The sequence below is a fragment of the Ranitomeya variabilis genome, chromosome 4 (genome assembly GCF_051348905.1).
Source record: "Ranitomeya variabilis isolate aRanVar5 chromosome 4, aRanVar5.hap1, whole genome shotgun sequence".
In the NCBI taxonomy this organism is placed as follows: Eukaryota; Metazoa; Chordata; class Amphibia; order Anura; family Dendrobatidae; genus Ranitomeya; species Ranitomeya variabilis.
In genome coordinates, this window is record NC_135235.1 from 129,211,949 (window position 1) to 129,224,682 (window position 12,734).

The following is a 12,734-nucleotide window of genomic DNA, read 5'->3' on the forward strand; positions in this document are numbered from 1 at the left end:
AAGACTTGTACCAGCAGGTGTTGTACTACCTCCACCCTCACCTCCCAATGTGTCTGTGTTGTCCAGTTTTTCTCTCCCTTCCAATGTGTCTCTCCCGTCCCATGCTTCCACTCCTAATGTGTCTACTTCCATCCTTGACCTCCCAGACCCCACAAGTTTAGTTAGCTCTTCCCCTGGAACCCCTTCATCGTCCATCAGTAGCCAATCCTCCCAGCTCCACACCCCCCAGGTCCATAACATTTCCCCCTCATTGTATCGTAAAAGTTTATATATATATTTTTAAAATAAACTTGTGTTTTTCCCCAATCACTGCTTGTTCTTTGTCTCTTTCATCGCCGGCAACACACCCCGTGTGCCGTCAATACACGTTGCCGTGTACACACACTGTGTTTTTGCCACCTCATAGCTCCATGACACACAATCTACTGCCCCTCTTCTTCATTTGCTTTACACTGCAGTTTTGCTTCCTTTGTCTGTCATGGAGCTATGGCTGCCGTCACACTAGCAGTATTTTGTCAGTATTTTACATCAGTATTTGTAAGCCAAAACCAGGAGTGGAACAAATAGAGGAACAGTATACTAGAAACATATGCACCACTTCTGCAGTTATCACCCACTCCTGGTTTTGGCTTACAAATACTGATGTAAAATACTGACCAAATACTGCTAGTGTGACGGCAGTCTATGAGGTGGCAAAAACACAGAGGACTGAAAATCCTCCAAAAATATATATTAATACAGCAAAAAAGGTCAGGGGTCAACAATGCTCACCTGCCCAGGTGTCAGCACTAGTGCACTCAGGATGCAGTGTTTTCTGCATCCTGAGTGCACTAGTTCTGACACACAGGTGAGTAAAGATATTAGGTGGATTAGCTCCATCATCTTCAGTCTGCATTAACATATAGAACTATAGAAATGCAGACTGAAGTGACGATGGAGCTAATTCAATGTCACCTACCATAGCACTGACCTCAGAGAGAAGAGGTGTAGTGTAAAACATGGGTTACATAACCCAATTTGGTTATAATCCAATCCCTGTCTTATGCAATCTGCATGATACAACGAGTGGATTTTATAAAAACTGTAGTTGTGAACCGGTGATCACCTTATTAAACTTTAAAAAAAAATATTCTAATATAGAGGGCACTTGGAACCGGTGTTTAACTCTACGGAGCAGGGTGTCCTGCTTGCTGATGGCTCCTTGTACACGGACCAGCAATTCCATGAAGCTGTCTTGAGACATCCTCGTGTACTCAAAATATTTCTCTGGGTTTTCATGGAGCTCACGGAATAAGGAGGCTGTATCGCAGTTCAAGAATTGGGTGCTGCCAAAAGCGCCGACGCCGTCTTCTTAGTTTTTCTCTTTTCCGTTCTTGCTCACAAGCAAATGCAAAGGAAAGAAACAAGCTGAAATCCAAATCCAGATTCCGAAAACTCTCCATGCGAAGATCCATCTTGACGCAGGATGCAGGAGCAAAATGTGAGGATTTCATCTGTACAAGGGTTTATATACAGAAATCCCATGAGCCACTCCCATTTGGCGTGGCGTGTTTCAAGGAAATTCTCCTTGAAAAATGTTTTCCGATCAAACGCATGCATATAAGAAACGCTAACACATGCAAAAACGCATGAAAACGCATGCAAACGTTGCGCTTTTTTCACGTCCTGCATAAGCTGATGCGGAGAAAAAAACGCTGCGTTATTATGCTTTTGTGCAGGCGTTCGCGGACGATACGCTGCGGACTCAACCGCAAATGTGAACCTAGCCTAAGCAGTACTGTACAGCCACATTTGGGGTATTTCTACATTCAGCAGAAATTCTTGGACAAATTTTGGTGCCATTTTAACCCATTTCCACGAGTGACAATGAAAAACAAGTTGTTTGTGGTAAAAAAAAAAATTTTTTTTCACCGCTCAATGGTATAAAAGTCTGTGACACACCTGTGGTGTCAATATAATCACTGCACCCCTAGATGAATTCATTGAGAGGTTTAGTTTGTAAAATGGGGTCACTTATGGGTGTTCCTGCTGTTCTGGCACCTCAGGGGCTCTGCCAATGTGACCCCCTCAAACTAGTGGAGCAAACTTTGCGCAATATGGCACCTCCTCCCTACTGAGTTTTGCACTGTGCTTCAAAAATAGTTTTAGGCCGCATATTGGGTATCGGCGTACTCAGGAGAAATTGCACAACACAATGTACCAATCGTTTACTCCTATTACCCCTTTTGAAAATTACAAACATGCTGCCAAATCAACGTTTTAGTGGAAAATTTTCATTTTTCATTTACTCAGCCCAATATTATGCAACATGGATCCTACTACCAAAAATTTTGCATCCTGTTAGATCTTTTTTTTTTCCTTCTCTTACCCTCCCACACCTTTCATTAGAGAACTACTGGTTGGCCACTAGCCCCCCTATCCTCCTATTTTTTCCTTTAGGCCGTGTGCCCACGATCCGGAAGTGGCAGCAATTTGGAAGCAGTGTATTATCGCTGCTCTCTATTGAACGTAGGTGAATCCGCATGTGCTCACTGAACCGTGCGGATTTACCGAGTTCAGTACATTTCTATTGATTACATTTGTGTTGTGTAGACTAGAGTCTCCGCTAGAGAAATGGACATGCTGCGGTCTGGAAAGACGTGCCACTTGTCAGTGTCTGGTGATCCGCGGGCGTCAGTGGACGTATAGCGGACATGGGATTTTCTAGAAATCTCACCCTCTATGCTGTAACATCTGGCCCCTGCGGGTTTGATGCTGCAAAAAAAAAAAAAAACACACGCAGTGTCAAACCTGCAGCATCTTCGGATTGTGGGCACGTACCATTATGGAAGATTATTACCAATTTGCTCCATTTGACAGACTCATGACACTTAAGCCTAATCCGCAACGTGTGCACATAGCCTAGGAATTTCTGGTGCGGATTCTGTCTCTCCTGGCAGAAAACGCACCTGCGGTTTTTTTCTGCATTTTTGCTGCATTTTTCTTGCGGATTTGCTGCGTTTTTTACCCCTGCGGTTTTCTATAATGGAATGGGTACAAAAACGCTGCAGATTCACAAAAAAGAAGTGACATGCTACTCCTTTTAAACCGCAGCGTTTCCGCAGCAGATTTTCCGCAAAGTGTGCACAGCATTTTTTTTCTCATTGATTTACATTGTACTGTAAATCAATTGCGGATCTGCAGCGTTTCTGCACCTCAAAAAACGCTGCGGATCCGCAGAGAATCCGCAACGTGTGCACATACCCTTATTCCGCAAAATACTTGACAAACGTCTGTTTCTCCTTTTATATAACTGGAGATTCTTTCCTGGAACAGAACAGTATCTGTAAAGCGCTGTGGAATACGATGACGCTATGTAAGTAAGCATAACAAAAAAACACAGGCAACCTTAAGGTAAGTGCACCAAAAATGTTCCTCTTGGCAGAAGAAACGCAGCACAAAATACACACATTATTGCCGTGTTTTTATTTGCATTGGAATGTGTGAAAAGGCTGCAAAATGGCAAGAATGGACATGCTGCAGATTATAAACTGCTTCAAATCTACAAGGAAAAATAAGCGGCGTGTGCATGAGACTTCAGGAATCTTATTCACTTTGCCAGTGCAAGGAAATGCTTCAGATTTTGCGGGGAAAAAAACTACTAACCGTGTACAGATACCCTTAGCATATGTCCACAAGCAACATTTTTTATGCAAATTAAAAGCTACTTTTTACAGTACCAGCAAAAGCTATGAGATTTCAGAAATATTGTGCGTAGTCTCCATTGTTGCTCCTGGTGTCTGTAATTGTTTGCAGCACTAACATCACATCCACAGAGCTGCAGCAGATAAATGAGCTCAGCGGCTTTGCCGGAGTTAACACCATGAGCTGGTGAGTGCACCGATAGTCAGAAGAGCGGTCAACGGTACGCCAGCATTGCAGACACTAACAGACACTGGGATTCAGGGTGACAACACAGGGCTGGACCCGTTAAGGGAGAGTACAGAACAGTTTTATTTTTTATATACCACAGGTAGGGGACAGGGGTTTTCAGAAACCCTCTTTAAAGTAGCTGTGCACAAAATGTAGTCCACAATCTTCTGGACAGACAAGTCCTGGTACAGAAAGATGCAGTTTTCATAAGCCAGCTGTAACTTCAATCTCCTTTTCTTATTACTGCAGGACCTGAGAGATGCATGTAAGCAACCGTCCACCAGAGGGCGCTGTATGAATATTCCAGGACCAGCACTTCCTAATCAAAAGATGTTTCTGTGCATTCTGTGTGATGGCCTCTGGGGGCAGAAGAGTCCTGCTGTGCCACCTCTGACCAGGGAGGGATGCTGGGGGGCCCTGCTGGGATTACGTCCTGAGGGCAAATACAAGGCTTCTTGTGACTACTGTATGATGGGAAGACCAGGAACAATAGACTGGTTCTATAGTCATAACTTTTTTCCAGGGGTGAAGCAAGCAGGACTGCAATCACTATGGAGGAAGTAGAGGAAGCCTTTAGTGACTCTAGAGAACTTTGGGATGGGAAAAAGAAAGACACGACAACAGTCAAACATGATTTCAATTTATTTACATAAGTTTTGATGCAGTTTTCCTTTTAGCTAATGCCAGGAATGGCTTCTAAAAGGCAGTGACATATAAAGAAAACACTTGGGGTATGTTCACATCTTTTTTTTTTATTTTGTCAAAAAAAAAAAAAAAAAAAAAAAAAGTGTTTTTACAGGGAAATCAAATTCAGGAATCCATGCGTTTTATGCCGAGGTTTTCAGATCTGACTTTTTTCTGAGCTTCTGAATTGACAATATCAATTTTGGAGCAGGTCCACATTAAAAATAAAATAGTGACGTCACTTTTTTCTCTCTCGTGGCAATGTTTTCATTGCAAAAAAAAACTTAAAACACGAACAATGTGGATTCCGTTTTTAAATCAATAGTAAAGTTGTTTGATGAGGCTTCTGTGGGCTTTGCAGTGTGTGAACATAGCCTCACACATCTTTTAGAAAACTGAATCTGCACCAAAACCCTCATGTGACTCGATCCATAAGGCCACATTCACACGGTCAGTATTTCACATCAGTATTTGTCAGCTAAAACCAGGAGTGGGTGATAAATACAGAAGTGGTGCATATGTTTCTATTATACTTTTCCTCTATTTGTTCCTCTCCTGGTTTTGGCTTACAAATACTGATGTAAAATACTGACCGTGTGAACATGGCATTAGGGAGAGATTCCTCTACTACATCCACAGGTAACAATTGCATTTAATTATGAAAGATATGATTGAAAATTATGGGAAGAAGCCTTTATTGCTTCATATGGACATTTACACCCAACTCAATAAGTTGCGTGCATGAAGACTTCACTAGATCAAGACTTTTGCTTTCTACATTTTTTGTCAATAATTCTTAGACTTATTAAGATACAACTTTGATTGTAGAAATAAACCTGTGCACGGTCACATGAAACCGCTGGATTTTGTGTTACTATTACAGGACGAATGTGCAGCTGGAGGCACCAGATTGCCCCTCCGGAAGAATCGCGCTGCCCCACCATAAAATGCAGACTGTGCAGCTGCCATCTGCATGTGTGATATCAGACAAGTCCACTCCACCACTGCTCCACGTGTGGCTAGTGCACGGCTCTTAGACTTCTCCTCATTTGCTTGATGCACATGTTCTCAGTCACTTATACGTTTGTGTTTTTAGATCTCCTGCTTGATATTTGGATATTTTCTGAGCAATTTGTTGACCTGCTGTGGTGGCATCCAGCCTGCAGGTTTTTCTTCTTTGGCTCCTAATTTCCGGGCTTTCTGCAAGAGAATAATATACGTTTAGAAACGTTATTTGGTTATTATTACTACACAAATAAAGTTACCCATCACCAATTCCCATTTTTAGGAAAGTAGAAAAAAAAACAGAAAATGCAATATGCAAATAACCAAGTTATAACACAAAATCAGGGAACAACTTTCTTAAATGCAAATTTCCAGAGTCATTGATGATATGGGGCTGCATGTCAGGTAAAGGCACTGGGGAGATGGCTGTCATTACATCTTCAATAAATGCACAAGTTTATCTTGGTATTTTGGACACTTTTCTTATCCCATCAATTGAAAGGATGTTTGGGGATGATGAAATCATTTTTCAAGATGATAATGCATCCTGTCATAGAGCAAGAACTGTGAAAACATTCCTTGAAAAAAGACACATACGGTCAATGTCATGGCCTGCAAATAGTCTGGATCTCAATCTATCTGAAAATCTTTGGTGGAAGTTGAAGAAAATGGTCCATGACAAGGCTCCAACCTGCAAAGCTGACCTGGCAACAGCAATCAGAGAAAGTTGGAGTCAGATTGATGAAGAGTACTGTGTGACATTCATTAAGTCCATGCGTCAAAGACTGCAAGCTGTTTTAAAAGCCAGAGGTGGTGCAACAAAATACTAGTGATGTGTTGGGGTGTTTTTTTGTTTGTTTTTCATGATTCGATAATTTTTCCCCTATGCTTGGTTAAAAAAAGTAACCATTACTGACTACCACATTTTTTGTTCTCGATTTCTTTTAGTGTTTCTTAAAGCCAGAAGGTTGCCATTTTAAATGACTTTAGCTTTGTGCTATGTCTGTGATCTGCTTTTTTCTACAAAATTAAACAACTGAATGAACATCTTCCAAGGCCGTGATTCCATAATGTTTGCCAGGGGTTGTATGTGTCCATGCTGTATTAGTGGGGTCAGATTGTCAGCACGTGACAAAGCAATGGTTGGAAACATTTTCTGGGAAAAGTAAGGCAGACAAGCAGACAAGCTTGTGTAAAATGTTCATTAGAAAGAAAGAAGATTTTTCATCCTTAATGTCATCTGTATGCCATTAATATGTCGGATTTTTACATCCATATGGAATTCAGTTTTGACATGCAAAATGTAATAAATAACATCAAAATACCTCTGCCTATGTTATATGTAATGGATCCGTTAAAAATGCCTACATGTGAATGTTCTAAGGGGTAAGGTTTAATTTTGTAGATAGTGACAAGCCGGGTCTGGCATGCCAGTATGAGAAGCCTTGCATGCTCCTCTAGGAAATTAAACATGCAAATTGTCTCTTCAGAGGAGTGGAACTCTACTTCCAATAGGTGGCACCAGAGTCCAAGTCATCTTCCTCTCCGAAGAGACAATTTGCATACGTGCTAAGGGTATGTGTCCACGGGCCGAATTACATCCGGATTAGCTGTGGATTGAATGATGTGTACAACCGCAGCGTTCAACCCACAGCGTCCAGATGTTACAGTATAGTGGAGGGGATTTTATGAAACACGCATCCGGGAGCCCTGTGTATATGGACATGTGGCCCGTCTTTTTAGAACGCAGCATGTCTGTTTACCTTGCGGTGACACTCCGTCGCCGCAAGGTAAATCACAGGACCCTATTTATGGGGTGCGGATATTCTGGATGTGTGCAATGAACACATCCAGAATAACCGCGCATACAGCAGGGGGCGGCACTCTGGGCTGAGCGCCGACAATCCGGACTGTGGACTCGCACCCTAATAGTAACCTGTAAGCGACCTGTTCTTTGCACACCTAATGACTACTAATGGGCAAGTCTAATCAGAAACATGGATTAAAGTAGTGCAGTCAGCAATATTGTACATGAGGACCATTAATGTGAACTACCGCTGACACGTAGAGCTCTGTGTACTGTCAGTTTTGCACATGGACAGCATCGAGAGGTTTCATTCACTAGTCTGAATGAGCACTAAGTGCCCTGTACTTTGCATAGGCAGTGGTCATGCATGGACCCCCACCGCCACTGAAGGGTTTATTTGCAGTGGTGCTCAGGTCAGCTGAAGCCATGGAGTGGTCAGTGTATATATTCAGCTTATTCCACATGTACAGAAACTTGCTGCTTCTCATCACTTCAAAACACACAAAAATACCTGTTCTTGTGCGACACAATCATAGAAAACCTTGATTGCAGTGGAACATGCGGTGTCACTGAAGGCATTTTCTTTCCAGCAGGCCATTAATACAGACATTTCTGTGATGCAGGTTGCCTCTGGAAAAGAAGACGATAAACAATGATGCTGTAAACAATAGTAAAGAATTATAGATTGAAAATTATACTTACAAAAGTGTATTAAAGGGAACCTGTCACCCCCAAAATGGCTGGTGAGGTAAGCTCACCGGCATCAGGGGCTTATCTACAGCATTCTGTAATGCTGTAGATAAGCCCCCGATGTTACCTGAAAGAGGAGAAAAAGACGTTAGATTATACTCACCCAGGGGCGGTCCCAGTGCGGTCAGGTCGGATGGGTGTCTCCGGTCCGCTCCGGCGCCTCCCATCTTCATTCCATGATGTCCTCTTCGGGTCTTTACGCCGCGGCTCCGGCGCAGGCGTACTTTGTCTGCCCTGTTGAGGGCAGAGCAAAGTACTGCAGTGCGCAGGCGCCGGAAAGGTCAGAGAGGCCCGGCGCCTGCGCACTGCAGTACTTTGCTCTGCCCTGAACAGGGCAGACAAAGTACGCCTGCGCCGGAGCCGTGGCGTAAAGACCCGAAGAGGACATCATGGAATGAAGATGGGAGGCGCCGGAGCGGACCGGAGACACCCATTTGACCAGACCGCACCGGGACCGCCCCTGGGTGAGTATAATCTAACGTCTTTTTCTCCTCTTTCAGGTAACATCGGGGGCTTATCTACAGCATTACAGAATGCTGTAGATAAGCCCCTGATGCCGGTGAGCTTACCTCACCAGCCATTTTGGGGGTGACAGGTTCCCTTTAAAGAAGTTTTACACAACAAACTTTCATCCTGACAAAGGCTTGTTACCTCTGAGGGTATATGCACATGTTGCGGATTCCATTGCAGATTTTTCTGCGTGGATTCTGCAAAATCTGCAGGTAAAACGCCCTGTGCAGATTTCGCCTGCGGTTATACACCTGCAGATTCCTTTTATGAAACAGGTGTAAAACGCTGCGGAATCCGCACAAAGAATTGACATGCTGCGGAAAATAAACCGCAGCGTTTCCGCGCGGAATTTCCTGCAGCATGTGCACTGCGGATTTGGTTTTCCATAGGTTTACATGGTACTGTACAACGCATGGAAAACTGCTGCGAATCCGGAGGGCCAAATCCACAACGTGTGCACATACCCTAAGATCACAAACGTAGCCGATACTCGCCCTCTCCTGACCCAGCACTGGCTCTTCACTGCTATGCCAGTCTGTTCCCTACTGGCAGTGGTGACGTCGTGATTTTAGGGCATGTAATTGCTGCAGCCATTTACTGACATCAGAAGCTCTGCCAATGCAGATGGTGGAAGCTCAGTGACTGGCTGCAGCAGTGCCATGCACGGTACTTGTGATGTAACCATTACAGCCTGTAATCACAGCAGTGTAGCAGTGAAACGAAGGCATTAGATTGGAGGAGGTTCAGAAGCAGCTGTCTGTGGAAAACCCATTACTAGAAATGAAAAGTATAAAATTACAAACACATCAGACCGTGGTTTTTATTATAATGGCTTCAACCCGACAATTTCTGCAGCAGATTCCTCTTCCAGTCTGTGGATAGGATCACATCCCCTGTGCTGCATCTGTAATGGATGCGGATGATACTGAAGATCCACGGCGGTAAATCACAACAAATATGCAAGGTGTGCACGTGGCCTGGAGGGTGCCACAGAGAACCGTCGCCCAGAAGTCAGATTCCTGACTGTACAGTTTGCAGGACAGTGGCGTGATCGATGCTATACTGGGTAAATTAGTATACATGGTGTGAATGGAGTCACCGGACCTGATCCACCTGTGCTCGCTGAATGGGAGCACCAATACTTTCTCTTCCCTGACTGCATCAGCAACTTGTCCAGACCAGCATCATTGTTACGGCACAATGCACATGTGACTTTATGCCAGGCCGGATCATCAAATATGTGGTCGGGTAGGAAGCGGCTCAGGGGTCCCATCTACGGCCACAGATCACTGACTCAACTCATCACATATGTGGTCAGATAGGAGGCGGCTCAGGGGTCCTGTCTATGGCCACAGATCACTGACTCCGCTCATCACATATGTGGTCGGGTAGGAGGCTGCTCAGGGGTCCCGTCTATGGCCACAGATCACTGACTCAGCTCATCACATATGTGGTCAGATAGGAGGCAGCTCAGGGGTCCTGTCTATGGCCACAGATCACTGACTGGGCTCATCACATATGTGGTCAAGTAGGAGGCGGCTCAGGGGTCCTGTCTATGGCCACAGATCACTGACTCAGCTCATCACATATGTGGTCGGGTAGGAGGCGGCTCAGGGGTCCCATCTATGGCCACAGATCACTGACTGGGCCCATCACCTATGTGGTCAGATAGGAGGCGGCTCAGGGGTCCTGTCTATGGCCACAGATCACTGACTCAACTCTACACATATGTGGTCAGATAGGAGGCGGCTCAGGGGTCCTGTCTATGGCCACAGATCACTGACTCAGCTCATCACATATGTGGTCGGGTAGGAGGCGGCTCAGGGGTCCTGTCTATGGCCACAGATCACTGACTGGGCCCATCACCTATGTGGTCGGGTAGGAGGCGGCTCAGGGGTCCCGTCTATGGCCACAGATCACTGACTGGGCCGCTGGAATGGCTCCAGAGTCCAGAGAATCGCTGCACCATCTCTAGTAATTTGCTATTCAGGGCTCTGGGAAAGCGGAGCGCCCCCTGCAGGAGCTGTGGCCACACTTCACACCGTGGTATTTGGAAATGTGCAGTGTTGTGTTCCTGTGATGGAAGGAGGCGGGACAGACTCTTCACCTACCTCCAAGCTTATACCTCCGGTTGGCCACTCTGTCAGCCAGCGCCAGCGGTAGCCGAGGCTCCAGCACGGGCTTCCCATACCGCCGGCTCACCAGCCTGGCCACCTTCTCGTTGAGCAAGTTGCCCTGAGACGCCATGACAGTCAAGGGCACCGCAAGGCACTCTGGGAGGGGAAGTGGCGTCGACGCAGCACCTTGTCTCCGCCCACTCCCATGACGTCACCTGGCGTCTCCTCAGCTGTAGGAGCACGTGGTCGGTAGTCGTCTTTCTGTCGAGTCCTGAGCACAAATGAGCGGATACGGTTGGGGCTGACACGGATTTGACCATTTCCTATTCACATTGTGAAATCTGCGTAGAAAATCCGCGACATAATCCGTGTACTGAAAGTGGGAAATGAGCGGAATTCTGCCACAGAACCTCAGGCTGTCCTATCACTATGGCCAGCTCCATGGCAGAGCTAGTGCAGGTGGCGCATGGTGTAATGTGGCGCTAATTACAAGACAATGGTAGAGTCAGCGTGGAGCCAGAGCTGGCTGATTCTTAGGACGGTGCTGATTCTTAGTGGGACGATGCGGATTCTTAGTAGGACGGTGCGGATTCTTAGTAGGACGGTGCGGATTCTTAGTGGGACGGTGCGGATTCTTAGTGGGACGGTGCGGATTCTTAGTAGGACGGTGCTGATTCTTAGTGGGACGGTGCTGATTCTTAGTGGGACGGTGCTGATTCTTAGTAGGACGGTGCGGATTCTTAGTGGGACGATGCGGATTCTTTGTGGGACGGTGCGGATTCTTTGTGGGACGGTGCGGATTCTTAATGGGACGGTGCGGATTCTTATTGGGACGATGCGGATTCTTATTGGGACAATGCGGATTCTTATTGGGACGATGCGGATTCTTAGTGGGACGATGCGGATTCTTAGTGGGACGATGCGGATTCTTAGTGGGACGATGCGGATTCTTAGTGGGACGGTGCGGATTCTTGGGACGATGCGGATTCTTAGTGGGACGGTGCTTATTCTTAGTGGGAGCATGCGGATTCTTAATGGGACAGGCGCGGCTTGTTAGCGGGACGGTGCGGCTTGTTAGCGGGACGGTGCGGCTTGTTAGCGGGACGGTGCGGCTTGTTAGCGGGACGGTGCGGCTTGTTAGCGGGACGGTGCGGCTTGTTAGTGGGACGGTGCGGCTTGTTAGTGGGACGGTGCGGCTTGTTAGTGGGACGATGCGGATTCTTAGTGGGACGGCGCGGATTCTTGGGACGGTGCTGATTCTTAGTTGGATGGCGCGGATTCTTATTGGACGGTGCGGATTCTTATTGGACAGTGCGGATTCTTAGTGGGACGGTGCGGATTCTTAGTGGGATGGTGCGGATTCTTAGTGGGACGGTGTGGATTCTTATTGGACGGTGCGGATTTTTAGTGGGACAGGCGCGGAATGTCGCCGCAGACTTCAACTTTCGTGCTCCTGTAGATTTTGGTGAAAAATGTGCGTGTGAGTTTGTGGTGGAATTGTCCCGGCCATGGGCCTGGCAAGGGTTAATCCACAGTGGACAACACAAAAAGGAATGACGTTCTGCAGAGGTCGGGGTGAAGGAACGTGTTGGAAATCTCTACGACGTATGCTCTCCTCTGCACGGCCAGGCTGTGCTAGGGCTGGTGCACACTGAGGGGATTTTAGGAACAGAAACTCCAATTCGGCCTCAGAAAGTCAGAACTAATCTAAAAGTCGGCATTCCTGCTTGGTGTCTTTTCTAAAAATTCAGGAAAAAGACGTGTGGGCACGAGGCCTTACACCATGATACACTGGGAAATAACTGCAGGAAATCTGCACCTAATACACAAAGCATGAGGCTCCGTGTCCTCAGAGACGTCTGCAGGCACTGACAACGTGGCGCCCCCTGTTCTGGGGCAGCAGATGTCTGGCGGACAGGACACAGCGCAGATTTGGTCCATTTTCCCTT

At 46.2% G+C, this 12,734-nt stretch overlaps 1 protein-coding gene across 2 annotated transcripts; it reads right to left on the reverse strand.

Annotated features, from left to right (window-relative positions):
• Positions 1-4,536: 4,536 nt before the first annotated feature.
• On the reverse strand, positions 4,537-11,088 carry CHCHD1 (coiled-coil-helix-coiled-coil-helix domain containing 1). 2 transcript variants are annotated; one of them, XM_077259248.1, is made up of 3 exons: positions 10,780-11,088; positions 7,920-8,038; positions 4,537-5,796 (listed from the first exon to the last, which is right to left on the reverse strand). In XM_077259248.1, the coding sequence occupies exons 1-3, from the start codon at positions 10,913-10,915 to the stop codon at positions 5,689-5,691; spliced, it is 363 nt and encodes a 120-aa protein (XP_077115363.1). In that variant the 5' UTR covers positions 10,916-11,088; the 3' UTR covers positions 4,537-5,688. The 2 variants fall into 2 exon arrangements, with proteins under 2 accessions (XP_077115363.1, XP_077115364.1); XM_077259249.1 differs by lacking the exon at positions 4,537-5,796 and adding an exon at positions 6,187-6,305 and having other exon boundaries at positions 10,780-11,072.
• Between the last annotated feature and the right edge of the window lie 1,646 nt (positions 11,089-12,734).

What these genes read in the sequence shown, in the direction of transcription:
- CHCHD1 (XM_077259248.1), bottom strand. Translation starts at nt 10,915, where the DNA reads ATGGCGTCTCAGGGCAACTTGCTCAACGAGAAGGTGGCCAGGCTGGTG. An exon ending in CCGGAGGTATAAGCTTGGAG is followed by an intron (nt 8,039 to 10,779) that starts GTAGGTGAAGAG and finishes CTTCTTTTCCAG; the next exon opens with AGGCAACCTGCATCACAGAA. An exon ending in ATTGTGTCGCACAAGAACAG is followed by an intron (nt 5,797 to 7,919) that starts GTATTTTTGTGT and finishes ATTCTCTTGCAG; the next exon opens with AAAGCCCGGAAATTAGGAGC.